Source organism: Microcaecilia unicolor, chromosome 4 (genome assembly GCF_901765095.1).
Source record: "Microcaecilia unicolor chromosome 4, aMicUni1.1, whole genome shotgun sequence".
NCBI classification, from domain to species: domain Eukaryota; kingdom Metazoa; phylum Chordata; class Amphibia; order Gymnophiona; family Siphonopidae; genus Microcaecilia; species Microcaecilia unicolor.
Genome location: NC_044034.1, coordinates 64,822,200 through 64,842,583, shown reverse-complemented (window position 1 = coordinate 64,842,583; position 20,384 = coordinate 64,822,200). Strand labels below are relative to the sequence as shown.

Here is a 20,384-nt window from a genome sequence, read left to right as displayed (position 1 = left end):
TCAAGCCTTTACAGATGCTTAACTGTACACTTACCTGCTTCTAAGATGTTGATGGCAACCACTGTCTTTTTTTTTTTTTTTAACATTAAATATTTATTGAGGCTTGAACAGTACAAATTTTGTGAGCTTACAACAATAAAGTAGTGCTGATCAGGAAGTAATCTTCAAAATACAAAACGAAAGCCCCTCATGCCCGCCCTCCTTTGCACAACCCCACTGTCTTGAGTTGATGAGGTCCATGTGAATTTTTGCTTGTTTCTTTGTTTGTTTAAATCTGTTTAACTTGGAAGTCAAAATGTCATAATCTACAATTAACAAAGTATACAACCATAAAACATAACACTCCAAGCATATTTCAAAGATCAAAATCTCCTTCCCCAACCCCAAAACTTAAGTTATCTTAACCCACCAAGAGTGCTGCAATAATAGGTTCTTGAACTGTTTGTCAGAATAATGCAGCATGGACATAGTAGAAAACTACCTGAGAATATAAACATTGACCACAAATGTAAATGTAGAACATGAGGAGCTGTGTTCTTAGTCTGGTGTCGATCAGCCCACCATTCTGTGATGTGAAGCAAATCAGGACTCAAAAAATGAGAAACCTATGAGGACAATGCCCACAACGAAACACACTAAGTAAACCTGGAATTATAAAAATAAAATCCTCCCATCTCTAACTCACCCACCCTCTATCATTCCAAGGGAGCTTGGCAGCTGTCACTGAATCCATATGTTGTCTGTACCTGTATGTGTCCAGGCAGCTGGCTTCTCCCCAGCTGCCTAAAATTCTGTTTAGGTGAGGTCTGCCACTTTTGGCACAAGGCAGGCAAGTAACAAGTTGATCCTCTTGCCCATCAGCCACCTAGCTATCTACATTTTCTACTCCTGCCAGAATTCTGTGCGACTGCGGAGCGCAGTTTGCCCAGAATTCAACATTTCTGCACAGAATCTGCCCCCTCTCCCCCCGCCCTCGCTTCCATCTGGCTTAAGTGATGGAATAGTGGCCTCTTTGGGGGAAGGAAAGAACCCCACTCTTTCCTGCCACTTCTGTCCTGCTGGTGCTGTGATTTTTCAAAATGGCCACCGAGACTTCAAGTGATAATCTTGTGAGACTACCACTTGAAGTCTCTGTGGCCATTTGGGAAAAAGCACGGCAGCAGCGGGGCAGGAAAGAGTAGGGTTCTTTCCTGCCCCGAAGAGGTTCTTCTGCTGCAGCTCCTCCTCCTCCCCCTCCCCCTCCTACCTCATGGGTGGCTGGAGGGAGGGGCTGTTTAAAAAAAAAAAAAAAAGGGATTGAGTGTCTGGGGAAAAAATGCTCTGGGTGGGAGGGGCTGCAAAACAAAGGGGATGCTATGTGTGGGAGGGAGGGTCTGTATAAAAAGGGGGATATTGTGGAGGAGGGAGGGGCTGTAAAAATGCTGTGGGAGGGGGCTGCAAAAATAAAGGATGTTCTGTGTGGGGAGGGAGGGGCTGTAAAAGAAAATGCTATGGGTGAGAGCGGGATGCTATGTGTGGGTGCAGGGAGAGGGGAGCTGGAAAAAAATGGATGCTATGTGTCGGTGCAGGGGCTGGACAAAAATATGGATGGTGTGTGGGTTCAGGGAGAGGGATTGTGCTAGAAAAAAATAAGTGAATGCTACGGGTGCTAGGAAAAATATGGATGGTATTTGTGTATAGGGAGAGGGGTCTGTAGTATTGGTTAAATTATGCCAAATAAACTTGCAGAATTTGCAAACTTTTTTGTGCAGAAATGTTTTTTGTTTGTTTTTGGTGCAGAATTCTTTCAGGAGTAATTTTCTAATGATTTAAATGACCAAGTACACTGGCACTCCTTACCTACCCTTCCCTATTTTCATACACATCCCCCTGGAGAGAGTTCCTTGGTATAAGAGAATATTACATCACACAGAGGGCAGGTCCTGGCAATAGGATCACTTCTGTATTACTAAGGCGTTGCTCTCCTTCCAGGTGACTTTTTATCCAAGGCACCATAGAAGCTACCAGTCTGGAAGTAGGATTGCTTTCCTGTGCCCCTGAATTTTTGTGTATATTTATTTATTTGTTACATTTGTATCCCACATTTTCCCACCTATTTGTAAGCTCAATGTGGCTTACATTGTACCGGAGAGGCATTTGCAGACTCCGATGTATACAAATACAAAGTGATATTGTGGTTAGATAAAGTTCATGTGGCACAGCCACATTATGGAATTGTACAAAGGAAGAGTTGTGTTATGTACAGTACGTACTTTAGTTTTGTTGTGTTGCAGAGATCAGGCATTTATGTTGGATTGGTAGGGTATGCCTTTTTAAACAGGTTAGTTTTTAGTTTTTTCCTTAGAGAGGTATCATCTTATTTTCTTTTCCATGTTTTATTTTGTTTCTATTGATTAGTTTTTTTCTGGAAGTTTAGGTGGTCGTACGTAGTTTTCACTTCTTTTGGTAATGCGTTCCACAGCTGTGTGCTTATGTAGGAGAAAGTGGATGCGTAAGTTGATTTGTATTTGAGTCCTTTGCAGTTTGGGTAGTACAGATTTAGGTACATTCGTGTTGATTTGGATGTGTGTCTAGTTGGTAGGTTGATTAAGTCTGTCATGTATCCCGGGGCATACCTTTCTGCCTGCCTCTGCTCTGTTTGCTATAGCTTCCAGAGATTGGGCTTGATACTTAAGAGCTAGGAGCGCTTTACATAACTGGAAGTATACAACTTCTCTCAAATTGGGAGATGATTATACATGGAGGCTAGCTAGTCTTTTGCATATTGCTACATCTTGCTGCTAAACTGTTGTCAACATATTGGTGAGTTTAGTTAATGTTGCTAAGGGCTAGAGACATTTAGTCTCAGTTTATGTAGTATATTTATGCGTTTTCTTTGCTTCTCGATGGACTGCAGAGGACCTGAAATTAGTCAAGTGCAAATGAAAATTGCCCAAAAATTGAGCCTGGCGTGGGTGTGACTGAAAACTGTGTTTATTGAAAAGTTATGCAATAGGGTGGATAAAAGCTCAGTGGTTATCAGTTTTTAACCCACAGTTTTCTTCCCAGATTTTAAAGACAGATTTCCAAGCAGGTAAATAATTTACAAGTGCAGATTCCTTACTACAGTGGCAGTTCCTGCCTAGGCATACCTTCAGGGCCGGGAGAGCTCATTTTTACCTGCTGGAAACTGTTCAATTCTAGTATACTGCTAATATCCCCTTTCCAGGGTTCAGTTCAATTCTTGTTTACCGCTAATATCCCCTTCCCAGGGTTCAGTGCGGTTTACATTCTAGGTGAGACCAAAGTAGATAGTGTGAGGTATGAGAAACATTAGAGACCATTGGTATAATGCATGAGACTAAAAACATTAAAGGCAAGGATAATGGATGATACTGGGAAGTAGAAGTCATGATGGATTATTATGAAGCAGTCTTTGGGAAGGTTTTTAGCTTCTTCCTGAAGTTGAGGTAGCTGTTTTCTGTTCTGATGGGAATAGATAGTTTTCCATATTTTGACTCCAAGTACGGAGAATAGCGAGCTGGAAATCTTCTAATTTCGAATTGTCTTTTGAAATTGTGATGCTAGCATTAGTTATTGTTTCAGTCTCTGCACCAGATATAGCGAAGCAGTCTTAGTCAGCAGTTCAGAGGTGACTAAGACTTGAAAAACTAAACGAGCAACTTTGAACCTGAGTCTTTCTGCTATGGGAAGCCAGTGCAGTTTTGTTTAGATGAGTTGAAACACTAGTATATCTATTCAATCTGTATATTAGTCTTAAGCTGTATTCTGTATGATTTGCAGTTTTTTTTTTCTGATATTAGCACTTAATACCAAGAACTAGAACGTTACAGTAATCCAAGTGAGGTAGGACTAGCATTTGGACTAGTAGTTCGAAGGCTTTTTGGTCAAAGAATGGTCTGACTAGATAGAGCTGTTTCATTTTGAATAGTGTTTTCTTCCATAGCTGGTTAATATGGGAAGAGAAGGTGAGTGAAGAATCAAGCAAGACCCCTAATATTCTGGTTTCAGATTTGACTCTAAAGCTTTGACCATTAGACAAAGATATTGATGATGGGACCTCAACTCCCTGATTTCGGAACCACAGGACCTTGGGTTTTTGCGCATTCAATTTCAGTTTATTGATCAGAGCCCAGGTGCTAACAGCAGTCCTACCATTTGCTACACACTGAGTTGGATCTTTGATGCTGTTACTGGTAAGAGAAGCAGGATGTCGTCTGCATAGGATAATAGTAGTTCATTAAGTTCCACGTGTATTGAGGCAAGGGATGACGAGGTTGAACAGGATTGGTGAGAGGGGAGATCCATGCAAGACCCCCCTATTTATTTATTAGGATTTATTTACTGCCCTTTTGAAGGAATTCACTCAAGGCGGTGTACAGTAAGAATAGTTAGTAGGCCAGTAGTTGGAAAGTTGGTTGTTTTGCTTGACAGAATAGCTTTGATTTGAAAGGAATTCACTGAACCATTTGAGCACAGTCCCTGTTAGTCCTGTCTGATCAGGTGTTCGAGTAGCAATGTGTAGTCAACCGAATCGAACGCCGCTGATATATTGAATTGGAGAATTACTTGGTCGCCTTTGTATAGGTGGTGTTTGTCATATGTAGTTAGAACTAGCAAAAAAAAAAAATCTTCGTGTTAGTTTGCAGACCTCTAATGTATGTCATGTTTAAAAATAGCGGAAGACTTGTCTTACCCCCCATATTTTGGTTGAGTAAAAGAAGCATTATGGACAGCTATTCATATTTTCCAAAAAAACAGGTAGAGTTTAAGGGCCTGATTCAATTATTTATTTATGTTTTAACTTGAACATAGAATATCATAAAGTCCATAGAGCCAAGTTTGTGTCCGTTGGAGGTAATGGGACTCTGGGAGTGTGGTGGTCTAGGAGCTTTATATTTTTTTTGTTTTAAATGCATTTCAAAATTGTCATTACGAGTATTTACTTATTAACAGTAATGTAGAAACATAGGGGGTATATAAATTCAAGGTATTTCTTTAAGAAAGAACAAAAATGCACTTAGCCTTCCAAAGTTCCATAGAAACCTATGGAACTTTGGAAGGCTAAGTGCTTTGAAATTATGCCTCTGTGATTCACTCTAGACCACAATAAATGAAAAGGAAAACACGGACAGAGTGAAGGAAAATTATACTGGAGATAATTACCAGCAGTAAACTTACATCAGAAAGGCTTAATGGAAATAATTTTCCCTTTTAATATAAATCTCACTACTAATCATCCATTAGGCAAAATGGTTTGTCTGGTTAACCTTTTTAATATCTAAAAAAGAATGAAGTTTTTTCTGGGCCAAAGAATACGTATTGTACATTATGGTATTTAAGCAGGCTTTTACAAAGATAACGAAGGAAAAATGTGGCGCCTAAGTTTAGGTTATGGCAGTTTTTTTTTTCTTTTGAGTATGTAGTGGTTTTTGTGATTGTATTAATTTCTATTTAGGGATGCCCAAATTTCCTTTTGAATAAATTCTTCAAAACTGCCAAACAGAGGAATTCATACTACAGTATCTATCTAAAACACATGAGCAGGATGTTCAACGTTTGTTCTGCTTGGGAAGGGGAAGAAGCTGCAAAATGTTAAGAGGGAGCCTCCGGTTTATTTATTTATTTTTTCTTTCATAGCCATATTTCCTCTGAATTTATTTATTTATTTATTTTTAGGCACCACCTTCCATGGTCAATACTGAACAACGCCAGCATGCAGAGCACATCTTCTTATCCTTTAGGAAATCAAAATCACCATTTGCAGTCTGCAAGCATATTTTGGGTAGGTTTCTAATATGGTGTGTTCTGTTTTAATAGCAGCAAAAATGTCCCAATTTGCTGCACACAGAGTATGAATAAAATACAGAGCACTGTATATAGGCTAGTCTCATTTGACTTAAGCTTCAATTTTGTTAACAACAACCATAGATAAAGTGGAAACTATATAAATATAATTAGATTGTCCATAAGCCCAACATGTCGGCACCTCAGTACCTGCTTCAGGTTTTTTTTTTTTGTTTTTAACAATTGTGAACAGTAATTCCACATATAAAATGCAACAAAGTACAGGGACATTAATGATAAGGAATTTTTATAAAAAAATAATTTTATGAGAACGAAATCACACAGAGCTTACAATATAGTGACAATCGAATTACTAATGTATTCCCCAAATATGAAATTAGGGAACTGATAAATCAAAACTTTTACCTAAGGTGACCAATACCTTAATGGTTGCATGTAAGGAGTTTTGAAAAACCAGGCATAACTAAAAAAAAAAAAAAAGATGGAAAATATAATAAGCACAGCATTAGAAGAACCTTTTAAATATCTTAAAATATAAACATTTCTAGACCAGAGAAAATATTCTTGTTCAAAAATAATGGAACCAGTTGGTGCAGGCCCATTTGATCATAATAGTTCTCTGAGGACAAGCAGGCCAGTTGAATTCTCACATGTGGGTGACATCTGACGGAGCCCGGTGTTGAAGCTGACTAGCATATAAATATTTCAAGAAAATTCTAGTAGCATCCCACTGCGCATGCCTTCCCACCTGACACTCGAGCATGGGTCCCTCAGTCTTAATTTTTCGATGTAGCAGAGAGGCTGCATCTTTGTAGTCTTTCAGCAATTTCTCTCTGCTTTTGCAGTGCCTTCTCATTAGGGTATTTTCCCCTCATGTTGCTTTAATTTCACTTTATTTTCCCTTCAAATTTGTCTTTATTTTTCACTAGTAAAAAAGGCTCGTTTCTGAAGGCAAGGAAACGGGCCCTAGGCAGGCAATTCCTCCCCCCCCCCCCCCTGGACCGCCGAACCCCCCCCCCCCCCCCCCCCCGCTGCCGTTGTGTACTACCTGTGCTGACGGGGGACCCAAACCCCCATCAGCCGAAGTGTTGTGCCCTTCGCGTTCCTTCCTCATCTTCTCTGGAAGTTCCTCTGCTTGCGTCTGACGTCAGACTCACGCAGAGGAACTTCCAGAGAAGATGAGGAAGGAACGCGAAGGGCACAACAACACTTTGGCTGTCGGGGGTTTGGGTCCCCCGTCAGCACAGTTAGTACACAACGGTGTGTGTGTGGGGGGGGGGTGACAGGTTCGCGGAGGGGGGGGGGTCGAGGGGGCCGTAGCGCGGGGGGTGAGAGATGATTCTGAGGCAGGGGGAGGAGTAGGGAACCCCTCCCCTTGCCTTGGAATCAGCTGTCATGACGTCAGTGACATCAGTGCGTGTCTGCCTAGCAGACCACCTCCAGCCTAGGGAGCTACGGTCCCAGGCACAGAACGTTGGAGGTGAGAATTATTATATAGGATAGCTCAATAGGCCTGCTTAGGCCTGAGCGCCATCTCAATTTGGACTCTGTCCCTTTTTGTAGCCCAAAATTGAGGACATTCAAGATGTTCAAGAAAGACCCCCCCCCCCCCCCCCCAGTAGCTTCAAGAGGTGTGCCCAATGTAATCTGGTGATTTTGGTGACGGACCTACACTTTTGGTGCATTAGGTGCCTTTGGCCTAACTATGACCCTAACTCCTATTCTCTCTGTATGAAAATGCAGTTGAGGAGACAGAGTGCGTCAGGTCCAACAGGAGAATGTTTTTGGCTCTTTGAAGGTTGATACATTGGCATTGGAAGTATCAACTTTGATGGCTGCCCAGTCAGCTAACACTGGGAGTGCACTGGCATCGAGGAGGTCTCCACCTCCCTTGACATTGGGTGCTCATAGCTAGCCCTGGGACCGGACGCGTACGGGTTTAAAATTTTAATCATCGGCACAGAAGGACCGCAATGCTCGTTGTTGGGGAAAGCCCAAGAAGCACAAGCATTGGTCCTTTTTGGTGCATGGTGCCGGGAGCGCCAGGGTATCGACATAGCCGGTACCTGAGAAGCATGGGCACCTTACCTGTGAGCGGTTTTTGCCAGCACCGTGACAGGTGTCGACGTTGATCCATGTAGTACCGCTCTTGGCATCGGGAGAGGATGCTTCACTGGAGTCCGAGTGTAGGGCTGTACCCTGTTCCCTTTGGGGTGTGGGCATGGTAACACCGAGCTGGAGCAAGCACAGACTCTCTTTGTTCAATCTAAGTACTGTGAGGAGTCTGATTCGGACCATGGGGCTCAGGAGTCTTACGGGATCCCTTCTGATCCCTCCCCATCTTAAGAGTTGTAAATCTCTACCTGAGGGCCTCTTTCACAGGTTATGTGAAGTAGATGCCTCCTTCCATCCTGTTTAAGTTGGACACAGAGGAGGAACCCAGGGCAGAGATGTTATCTGTCCCGGGCTGAGTCGCTTCCTAGGGAAATGGGACTTGATATACCACATTCTGTGGTTTTTGCAGCTACATTCAAAATGGTTTACATAGTATATGCAGGTGCTTATTTGTACCTGGGGCAATGGAGGGTTAAGTGACTTGCCCAGAGTCACAAAGAGCTGCTGTAGGGAAGGGGTCACAGTTCCATTACATCATATCCTTAAAGGTGCACTGACGGAACAACTGGGAATCTCCCCCCTCAGTGCAGGTTGCACCTAAGAAGGTGGATATGCATTATCATTTCCAGAAGGCTCACAGGTTTGAGAGGGTCAGCTGTCTCACCACTCTTTGGTGGTTGTCCGTCCTTAAACAAGATAGCAGTTCCAGGACTCATGCCTCAGCTTCCCCAGGTAGATAGGGTCAGATACTAGACTCCTTTCGGAAGGAAAGTTATCAGGCCTCGATGCTTATTGCTTGCATCCAGTCCCATCAGCTCTACATGAGCATCTACTTGTAAGTCTTTGCTATGCAGTATGCTTAGTCTCTTGGACTCTTTCCCTCAGAAGCAGGCCGCTGAGCTTTGCCAGTTGGCCAGTAAGCAGCTAGAATGCAGAAAATATCTGGCCAAGGTACTTTGATGTTGCAGCCAGCCCTCTCCCCCGTGGGTGTGGGGATGCACAGACTCTCATGGCTGCAGCGGTTCAGGAGAGATTAGCAGATGTACCTTGCTGAGAAGACAATCATTTTTGGGGACTAGGCAGAGGAGACCGCTGACCTCATAAAGAAGCACACTGACACTGTCCAATCTCCCTCTCGACAACCTCTATCCTCCTCAGTCAGGAGATTTTCAAGTGGGCCTAGGTGACGGACCTTCTACTGGTTTCTGCCACTTTCTCACTTTGCCCAGCAGCCCCAGTCCCAGTGCTGTCATCCAAGTAACTCCTGCTGTTGGAAGCCATAGCTGGCTCCCCAGTCAAAGCAGGAGATGGGCTTTTGACTGGCTCCAGGAGAGCATAGCTGCAGTCCAAGTAACCTTCCCAGATGACCGTCCAGTAGGAGGATGCTCAGTATTTTTCATCAAAGGTGGCCCCTTGTAACTTCTGACTGGTGTGCCAGTGAAGTGCGTAACTGACACAGACTATTTGAAGAACCCCCAAATTGCCCACCGAGAGCATTGTTCATGAGCTTTCTGCACAAGCAGGTACTTGTAGAGGAAATATCTGCCTCTCCGCCGCCCTTGCGGTCAAACCCTTGCCACCAGGGGAGGAAGGGAAGGGGTTCTATTCCAGGTACTTTTGCCCAAGAAAATGGGGGGATTCCATCCCATCCTGGAAATAAAGGTCCTGAACAAATTTGGTCAAAGAAAAATTTAGGGCACCCTTCCCATGATTCAGGAAAAGGATTGGCTATGCTGTCTTTGGCTTGAAGGATGCCTATACCCATATATCGATACTTCTCAGTCACAGGAAGTATCTCGGATTTTGAATAAGGAAACACCACTACCAGTATTGTGTTCTGCCCTTTGGCCTCGCATCAGCCCCCAGGGTATTCACCAAATGTCTATCAGTAGTTGCAGTATCATTACGCAGACTGGGAGTTTGTGTTTCCTTACTTGGACGATTGACTGGTCAAGAGCACATCTCAGGAGGGGGTGAAAGAGTCGGTGCAGAGTACATAGGGGCTCTGCTTGATACAGTTCAGGCTTGGGCTTTTCTGCCAAGCGAGAGCGGTTGTCTTTTGGTAGCAATCGCCTCGTAAGTCGCAAGCAGATAGCTCAGCAGATGTTGAGATTCTTAGGCCACGTGGCTTCCATAGTGCATGTCACTTCCATGGCTTGTCTCCATTTGAGAGATGCTCAGTGGCTCCTAGCTCCCCAGTAGTCTCAGGTAGCTGGAAATGTGGCAGATCCCAGGTCCCTCCAGAGTTTAATCACACTCTTCTCTGACGGACAATTTGGTCGAATTTGACTCTGGGACAACCATTCCAAATTCCGCCACCTCAGAAGGTGCTGACAACGGATGCATCCAACCTGGGTTTAGGAGTTCATGTTGATGGGCTTCACACGCAAGGGGCATGGTCTGCTTAGGAAATGGATCTTCATATCGATCTCAAGCTGAGGAACATTTGGCTTTCAGAGATTAGCTGCATAACCAAATATCAGGTTGCAATGTACTATGTGAACAAGCAGGGTGGGGTATAAGCTGTTATCCCTTGTGTAAAAGGGGCTGTGCACTAGTGGCAGGGGCTGTTTTTGCCATGTGCTGAGGTCCTTTTTACTGCAGCAGGTAAATAGGCTGGAAAAAAAAGGCATGGCCATGTGGTAAAATTTCTCTTAACTGCATAGCCATGTGGCGGTGGAACACTTACCACCCATTGAGATGGTGGTAAGGGCTCCCGTGTTAGCAGTAATCAGGTAGCGTGTGGCACTGCCTGATTACTGCCACTGCCTGATTACTGCCAGGTAAGCGCCTGCAGAAATATTTTTTGAATATTTCCACGATCGCCAGAAATGCTGTGCTCTGGGGGTGGAAATACTGCCGGCGCCAGCTTAAGATTGGCACATGGTAAGCTTGCGATGGGCTTACTGCCACTTTGTAAAAGGGCCCCTTAATCAAATGTTATGGTACAGTTCTGAAAACAAAAGTAGCCCAGATCCCTACGTACTTCTAAAAATCTATAGATCTCATTGGCTTAAAAGTATATCACCTTAGTGCTATTGGGGGCACCAGAAGACAATTTTTGCCTCAGTAAATCCTTTCCATAAAGGTCTGTGCCTGTAATTTGCATATTAACAAAAAATGAAAGTAAAAACAGCCCCATTTGAGGGGGTTAGGGTGGGAAAGGAGCCTCCAGAGGTTAAATATAACATAAATATAACAACATAAGAGCTGACCTGAGGGTGTGCAATATATACAAATATGTTTTTAAATGGAAAAAAAATCTAAAAGAACTGATGAAAATGACTAAAAATAAAATCAACCAAGGAGTAAAAATTATATTTCTTACTTTTTTAAGGGCCTCGTATACTAAACTGTTCTAGCAATTGCCGTGCTAGGCAAACCGCAGCCCATTCATTTTGAATGGTCTGTGTTACATTTGTGTAGAAAATCACTAATGTGGTTTAGTAAAAAAACAAACAAAAAAAACCAAACCCCTAAAAGGTTGGGGTAAAAAAAGTAATATTTACTAGTAAAACAGTGTAAATGTGACCTAACTTGCTTCAGCTTATTTAAATAACAATTTTGTTGCCAAAACACCTTGACATCAATCCAAAAATATATAAATGCTCAAAATAAAACATTAAAACACCTTTTTTTTTTTTTTTTTTTTTTAAGGGGGCCCTCTTATACTGAACGCAAGATGGGTGTTAGACTCTGGGATCTCGCTGGAGCACTGGGGTGTTTTGGCCACCCTTAAGGGTCTTCATACTTTGACTACTGATGCGAGACGTGGATATAGAGTGATTCTCAGAGCGTATATGCCCAAAGCTTAGTTGGCTCATGTGGGGGGGGGGGGGGGGGGTGTGAGGGGGAGTCTTCTTGTTCTAAGTGCGGGCATCCGTGCCACACTTTTTTTTTTTTTTTTTTTAATGCTTCTTGAGCATGTCCCCAGATTCGGAGCTTCTGGGAACAGATTAGGAGATTTTTGTCACGTTTATTTGATCAAGACATATGGGGAGCGTTAGAGCAATTTTTGCTTGATGTGCCCAGACCCTTCTGGCCCTTGTCCGGATCTGCTATTCTTTGAAGTTAGAAAGCTGTGTCGGGTGGCCCAGAAAGTTATTTTACAGTATTGGCTGTTGCCAGACCCTTCGGCCTTTTGACATTGGAGGAACCAGGTGCACCTTTTGGTCACATGGGAGGCCAGGGAGACGAAGGGTACTCTTAGACACAAAAAGAATTTTTTGCTCATATAGAACTCCTATTTGTATCCTAGGGGCTGCAGTCTAATTATTAATGACTTACAGCTCTCATGTGCTATGGTTTTTTATGTTTTTTTTTCCCCTGCTAGGTTCTACTCAGCTTCCATTTAGTTAGGGGGGGAGTGGGGGATAGGTTTCTAGCTTTATTGCCTTTCCAATTGTTCTAGGTTTTGGGGGAGGGGGAAGATGGGGAGGGAAATGTACAGGGGTTATTCTAAAAGCTGAAATTGATGGTTTGTATTGTTGAAGGTGTGTTATGTTCTTTTCTTCATACTGGTTTGTATTTTACAGTTTGTGAACTTTCTGGTTCCATCAATAAAAATTGTTGAAACATAAAGAGGGACCTCTTAAAAACAAACAAAAAAAACAAAACAACCAACAACAAAAAAAGCAGGTGGTTCTAAAAAAAAAAAAATTAAAATGTTACATTATGGACATCTTTCATGGATGATATTTTGTATTGGAACTCCTTTCCTATAACTGTAAAAACATCTATATTAAGCAGCTTGTGAAAGAAATCAATATAATACATTAGATAAAAACACCAAATACAATTGCAATGTCAATTCGGAGAGATGGGATAGTGAAACAAACAGAATAGGTATAAATATGTGTCAGTATGCTTACGAGAATATAGTATTCTCTGGAAAAAAAAGAAGCAGAGGTACCCATGCAGAACAATATTACAAAAACTATATAATTGTCCAATTCATACCACCAGAGGAGATGCTGTTAAATTTATAAACTAATTTTTGTTCTGCCTGGAAGGAATTTTGTAATATGTAAGGTAACATGCTATCTCTTCCATGGTTTTCAATGTTTGACATGAAAATCTTAAGTGTGGGGGAAGAGCATAAGGTGTGAAACCTTAATTGGAGAAGATGCAAGGATGAAAGCTTGCCTAAAGCACCAATACATTTGTATTGGCCCTTATTGCTGGGGAGTTTAAGTAGAGAACTACTGTAATAGTCTTGTCCTAGGAATACGTTAATCCTATAAAAACAAAAGTAAACATGCTGGTTTTGATGAATATTTTTTGGTTTAAAATTTTGTCAACTGAAACACAGGGAGTTGGGTATCTCAATTGATTTGATATAAAATACCAGTCACTGACCCAAAGAACTTGGCCGGCATCCAGAACTGTCTGGAGGGGACCAGGGTTGCAAAAATATAACTTATATTTTTACTAGTACTTTAGATCAGAACAAAGATGGATATATCGAATTACAAACACGATATTATAATGTTGTAAATTTTTTTGTTTATTTTATTTTGAAACTGGAGTCTGTACATTTTTACAGAGTCCAACTGAGCCCAAAATTGCTTCTGACTCCATAGCCCTGGGTGCAACATACTGCCCTTTATGGTGGCAATTTTATTTTTTTTGAGTGGGGATTAGGGAAGTGTTTGAGAGTACTTAAAAAAAAAAAATCTAATTGAGTTTATGGCCTTCAGCATCAGCCATTAGATTTTGTGGTTTCCATTGGCTATTACCACTAAATTTGCTTAACATTGTTACCTTTTCTTGAAATCATTGAGATAGGTTACATCCATAATAAAACAACCAAATATGGATACATCAGCAAATCATTAAACATTAGTATTGCTAATCACTAAATTGATTCTTTTTGCAGTCTCCTTGGTAAAGCATATATTCGAAATCATCATCCATAAATTAAAAAGAAAACAAAGAAATTGAAACTATTATATATAGCGGCAGATATTCTGCATTTAAGGGTTATATGGATCAGAAAAGATGTCTAATTGTGTCTGCAAAAGGCAGTTTGCTTTATAAACTGTCTTAAAGCACATACTTTTGTCTCCAACAGAAACTAGTAAGGTGGACTATGTCCTTTTTCAAGCTGCCACAGCGATAATGGAAGCAGTGGTGCGAGAGTGGATCCTCTTAGAAAAAAGTAGCATCGAATCATTACGAACATTCCTTTTGACCTACGTCTTACAGAGGCCAAAGTAAGTGTGTAGTTGAAGGGACGGGTTATCCATTGGTCTAATGTATGAACAGTGGAATGATGCAGCACAGAAGCTTTAAAATTTTAAAACAAAAAAGGTATAACTGGGTGGCGATTTTGATAAGTAAATTTTTTCCAAGTCGGATTCATAAATTGCTTGTAGGGCAGGAGGGTAGGTATGTGTTAGTCCACTTGACTGTTCATAATACAAAATTTATCATGCTTTTTCAGGCATTGACCAAGGTGGTAGACCCTTATTTGCACTTGCACCTTCTAGTTTTGAGGGCTTTGGTACAGCAATGGATCCTTCTATGGATCGGTTGGGGGGAGGGGCTAGTGCAGAGTTTAGAGCCAGTCGAGGGTTACAACATTTTTGCACTGTTCTAGATATGGTAGATCGCTGGTGGATTTTACTCATGTTGCCAGGGCACACTCAACCATGTCCCGCATAGACTATATTTTTGTGACATCCTCTTACTGGGTATTGAAATCTGCCACAGAACTTCCGTACATTATCTGATCATTCTTTAATTCAATTGGACCAAAGTAAACATCTTTTGGAGAGCTGTCTTAAATTGTCTTGGGAGGTTATTGGGATGTGAGTTACTGTTCTCTCCAGCAGCTCTATTACTGAATAAATATGAAGCTTTTTGTATCCGCAATCGTTCACAAATATTGTTTCTTCATAAAGCTGGGGTCCTGGGTAAAAGTTATTCTTGGGGTTTGGGTTAGGGAGGAAGCCCCCTCCTTTTGGGCATGGAGAAATCGAATGCATGAATTGATGATTTGGAACGGCAGCATGCTAGGCGTGCGCCTAGTCGCTTAAAATATTTTTTTGCAGTATGGGATGTGTACTTTGGATCTCTTCCGCATAAAACCAGGAGTCTGATTCTAAATTCCAATTAGCCAAGTGCTTTCTTGTCTGGAAAAGCAAGACACCCCAGTAAAGTATAGTGAAATTTATTGATTTCCTGAGAGGAGACTTCAGGCTGCACGTGCCCTGGCTTTGTTGGGTCCCCCTTATTCCCCTTTTTTTTGTGTGTGTGTGTGGGAAGGTATTGGAGTTCGGGTTTCGGATATAACTCCTAACAAGTAGGATGACTGATTCTAGTCTTTACCAAAGTTTGTGTTTTTCATGTTGGTTGAGTGTTACTTGTTACTTTAACTTTATGTGGATGTATTTAATATTTCATCAATAAAAAAATTGTTGAACCGTAATTCGATTGGACCTGCAGGGAGTCTTGAGCGAGTGATGACCTAGTATTTGGCATTTCCCATCCTGTTTATATGTGGATAAAGGTGAGCCAGTTGATATTGTGTATCTGGATTTTCAAAAGGCATTTGACAAAGTACATCATGAAAGACTCCAGAAGAAATTGGAGAGTCATGGAATAGGAGGTAGTGTTCTATTGTGGATTAAAAACTGGTTAAAGAATAGAAAACAAAGAGTAGGGTTAAATGGTTAGTATTCTCAATGGAGAAGGGTAGATAGTGGGGTTCCCCAGGGACCTGTGCTGGGACTGCTGCTTTTTAACATATTTATAAATGACCTAGAGATGGGAGTAACTAGTGAGGTAATTAAATTTGCTGATGACACAAAGCTGTTCAAAGTTGTTAAATTGCAAGATGATTATGAAAAATTACAAGAGGACCTTGGGAGACTGGGCGTCTAAATGGTAGATGACTTTTAATGTGAGGCAGTGCAAAGTGATACATGTGTTAAAGAGGAACCCGAACTATAGCTACGTAATTGAAGGTTCCATGTTAGGAGTCACCGACCAAGAAAGGGACCTCGGTGTCGTTGATGATACGTTGAAACCCTTTGTTCAGTGTGCTTCGGCAGCTAAGAAAGCAAATAGAATGTTAGGTATTATTAGGAAAGGAATGGAAAACAAAAGTGCTTTTGTATCGGTCTATGGTGCAACCGTATCTCGAATATTGTATTCAGTTCTGATCGCCGCATCTCAAAAAAAGATATAGTGGAATTAAGGTACAGAGAAGGGTGACGAAAATGATAAAGGGGATGGGACGATTTCCCTATGAGGAAAGGCTGAAGCGTCTAGGGCTCTTCAGCTTGGAGAATAGACGGCTGAGGGGAGATATGATAGAGGTCTATAAAATAATGAGTGGAGTGGAACAGGTAGACGTCAACCGTTTGTTTACTCTTTTCAAAAATACTAGGACCAGGGGACCTGCGATGAAGCTACAAAGTAGTAAATTTAATATGAATTGGAGAAACGTTTTCTTCACTCAACGTGTAATTAAACTCTGGAATTTGTTGCGCAGTAAGCGCAGTTTTGGTTGAGTGGAGAGGGCGAAAACCAGATTGTAGTGGGTCAAGAATAGCATATGAGGAGAGAAAATCAAGGCAGCGGTGGTGACCAGCACGCTCAAGTAATTTGGAGAGAAAAGGGAGGCGAGAGATGGGTCGGTATTTAGAGGGACAAGTAGGGTCGAGTGAAGGCTTCTTAAGGAGAGGTGTGACCACAGCATGTTTAAAGGCAGTAGGGACAGTTGCAGTGGAAAGTGAGAGGTTGAGAATGTGACAGATAAAAGGAATAAGAGCAGGTGACATGGCATTAAGAAGGTGGGTGGGAATGGGATCAGAGGAACAGGTGGTACATTTTTGCGGAAGAAAGGAGAAGTGCAGTTTCCTCTATAGTAACTTCAGGAAAGGAGGAAAAGGAATGAGGGGAAGGAGAGAGAGGGGAACGGACTAGTGGAGGGAGAGGTGGGGAGGTAGAGAATTCAAGGTTTATCTTTTGAACCTTGTCGTGAAAGATTTCAGCAAGGGTCTGAGGAGTTAATGAAGGGAGTTGGGGGAGGGGGCACCTTGAGGAGAGAGTTCAATGTGGTGAAGAGAAGTCGAGGGTTAGAGCCAAGAGAGTTCGTCAGTTGGATGTAATAATCCTGTTTGGTGCGTAAAAGAGCAGATTGGAAGGAGGTCAGCATGAACTTAAAGTATAAGAAATCAGCAAGGGCCCGAGATTTCCGCCAGAGGCATTCGGCGGAGCGGGTACAGGAACGTAGGTAGCGGATATTAGAAGTCAGCCAAGGTTGGGGTTTTGTACGCCTTATAGGGCGGGGTCATCAAAGGTGCAAGAGTGTCTAAGGCAGAGGATAGAGTATTGTTGTAAGAAGAAACAGCCTCGTTGACAGACGTGGATGGTGCCACAGTAGAGAGGAGGTTTGAAACATGGGAGGATAGAGATGAAGACACAATATTGTGAAGATTCCTAGATAAATTAGATAAGATAGGATGGGACTGGGAGGGAGGAGATTTAAGTGTGAAAGTTATTAGATGGTGATCAGAGAGGGGAAGATCAGAGGCAATGAAACTAGAGGGTAAACAGTTGGAGGAGAAGATGAGATCAAGACAGTGACCATTTTGATGAGTGGGGGAGGTGGAGCATAGTTGGAGATTAAAGCGAGTAACTTGGAAATATAAGAGTTGGAAGGATCATTAGCAGGAATATTAGTCACCAAGGATGAGAGAGGGGGAGGAAGGATCATGGAAGAAGGCAAGCCAGGCATCAAAGTCACTGAGAGAGGATGAAAGGGACTTATCAGGGGGACGATAAATGACCGCTATTCGAAGAGGCAGAGGAGAGAAAAGGCGGATAGAGTGGACTTCAAAGGAGGAAAAACAGTGAGATTGAGGTGGAAGAAGGGGTTGAAATCTGGAGGAGGGAGAGAGAAGTAGTCCAACACTGCCCCCGTGACCAGCAGGGCGAGGAGTTGTGGAAAAAGATAACCGCCATGGCAGAGGGCTGCGACTAAAGCAGAGTCATCAGGGCACAGCCAGGTTTCTGTTATGGCGAGCAGATGGAGGTGACACGAGATAAAGAGGTCCTGGATATAGGGGAGTTTGTTACAGATAGAGCGGGCATTCCATAGGGCGCAAGAGAAGGGCAGAGAAGAGGAGGGGAGTAGAGGAATAGAGATGAGGTTAGAGAGGTCGCGGTGAGATCTGTAGAGTTGGGATAATAGTTGGTGAGGAGGGCCAGGATTGGGATTGATGTCACCGGCTGAGAGTAAGAGAAGGAGTAAAAGAGAGCGGAGGAGAGTAGGAGAGGTGTGGCCACGAAGACGTCGAAGGCGAGAGGTATTTAGGTGGAATGGGGAAGGCAAAATGGAGGGAAGAAAGAGACGGAGATTAAAAGCCAAGAGGGAGGAAGAGGGTAGGAGAGAAGGTGAGGTGATGAAATCGATGGATGGGCAGTGAGTTCCTGTAGCGGAGAGAGATAGGGGGTGAGGGAAAAGATTAGGAAGGGACAGGGCTAGGAAGAGAATGTGAATAAGGGCCATAAATGACTGAGGTACTTTAGCAACCTGGATAACTTCTTGAAGGTGTGGTTTCCAGAACTGTACACAGTATTCCTAATGAGGTCCCAGAGATTTATACAGAGGCATTATTACCTCCTTTCCTGCTGGCCATTCCTCTTCCTGTGTACCCAAGCATCCTTCTAGGTTTCTACTTTGCCTTTTCTACCTGTTTGCCACTTTAAGATCATTTTCTTTGCACACAGCATGTTTATTGGGGTACAAAATCTCACCCTTTTCATCAAGCGTTGACTATGAGATTTAAACTAATTGAAATGACTGAAGGCTGCTACATTCTGAAAGGGCTGTACACGCTTTGAATTTTTCATTAGTTCTGAGCTCTGGGAAAACTGTTTTGTCCCGGTATGCTATCCACTTGGGTGCCTTATTAATCCCGCTGTCTATGGAGAACACATTTATTTATTTGTTTGTGACATTTATATCCCACATTATCCCAAACAAGTTTGAGTTAAATGTGGTTTACAATAAACAGTATAGAATACATAACAAAGAATAATGCATAAGAAAGTAATTTGTTATAAGAATCCAATTTTACAATACAGTATCATAAACATACTGGGATAACTATGGATGGTAACATTTAGAAAATATATTATGAATGAGAAATTGTACATGAAGCAAAGAGGAAATTAATGGTAAATACAGTAATAACCAATTCAGGTAATGTTTGAGATATGGTCATTCTTTCTGAGGGTTTGTTTTGAATAGGAATGATTTGAGGATTTTGCAGAATCTAGTATATTCCTGTATATTTTCTTATTTTGGGTGGTAAGGAGTTCCACTGTTTGGTTCCTAGGTAAGTGAAGTCTGCAGAGTGGACAGTTTTGTATATCACTTTTATTGCAATTTGGGAGGTGAAGTCCGAGATAGTTTCTTGCCTCATATTTAGTGTTTCTTTGAGGTAAGTTTATTAATGGTACCATATAGTCTGGAGCTGTGCCATTTAGTATTTGAAAGATAAAGGATACGTAGTTTGAAGGTGATTCTTGCTTTGATGGGAAGCCAGTGTAATTTGATTAATAAAGGGGAGGCACTTTCAAAATGAGAGATTTTATATATGAACCTGGCTGCAGTGTTTTGAACTGTTTGCAGTTTTTAGAGAGAAGCCTCTTGCTTTGTGACTTCTTTTTTATGATAATTTTTATTAATTTTTATATACTTATACAGATATATAATACTGTTAAGTGTAATACAGCCATTAAGTACAAATTCAAGTGTTAATACAGAAAAACATTCTTCTCCCACATATTTAATACAATTTGGCTTCTTTAGACCGCAATAAAGAGAGGGGAGATAGGAATTAGTGAAGTGTACATACATTTCAAACAAAATTAAAGAGGAAAATTTGGCGCCGTCATTCCCATACAACTTGTCTCTAACGTTGTTTTGCTTCTAGGAAGGTCTTAAGCTGATCAGGTATATAATATACATATTTTATCTGATTTAACCTAATGACACATTTACAGGGGTATGCAAGGAGAAAAGAACCCCCTAATTCCAAAATTTTTGACCTCGTAGAGAGAAACTGTTTTCTCTTTTCCTGAGTAGTCTTAGTCACATCAGGGTAAGGCCAGATTTTCTGGCCGGCAAACATATATGGTTAGTTGATTTAAAGTAAAGCCGCATTATTGAATTCAAGTCCTGCTGAAAAACGAATGACACTATCAACGTCCCTCTTTCAGACACGTCTTCAATTGATTGCTCCAAAATGCTGTGATATTTTGTAAATTTATTGAATTTCCTCCCTCTGCTTTTTTCATTGTACTAAGTATATAATAAATCTTATTCAATGGGGGAAAAACTTCTTGAGGAAAATTCAAATTTTCTTTCAAAAATCTACAGAACATATCATTTGGGGATACACCCAACAATTTAGGAAAATTTAATATACAGAGATTTAATC

At 41.7% G+C, this 20,384-nt stretch overlaps 1 protein-coding gene across 1 annotated transcript in view; it reads left to right on the top strand.

Annotated features, from left to right (window-relative positions):
* XPO4 (exportin 4) overlaps positions 1–20,384 on the top strand; it is a 254,758-nt gene that overhangs the window by 8,852 nt on the left and 225,522 nt on the right. Inside the window, 2 exon segments of the mRNA XM_030200298.1 lie at positions 5,680–5,785; positions 13,997–14,138. Coding sequence (XP_030056158.1) covers positions 5,680–5,785; positions 13,997–14,138 — 248 coding nt within the window.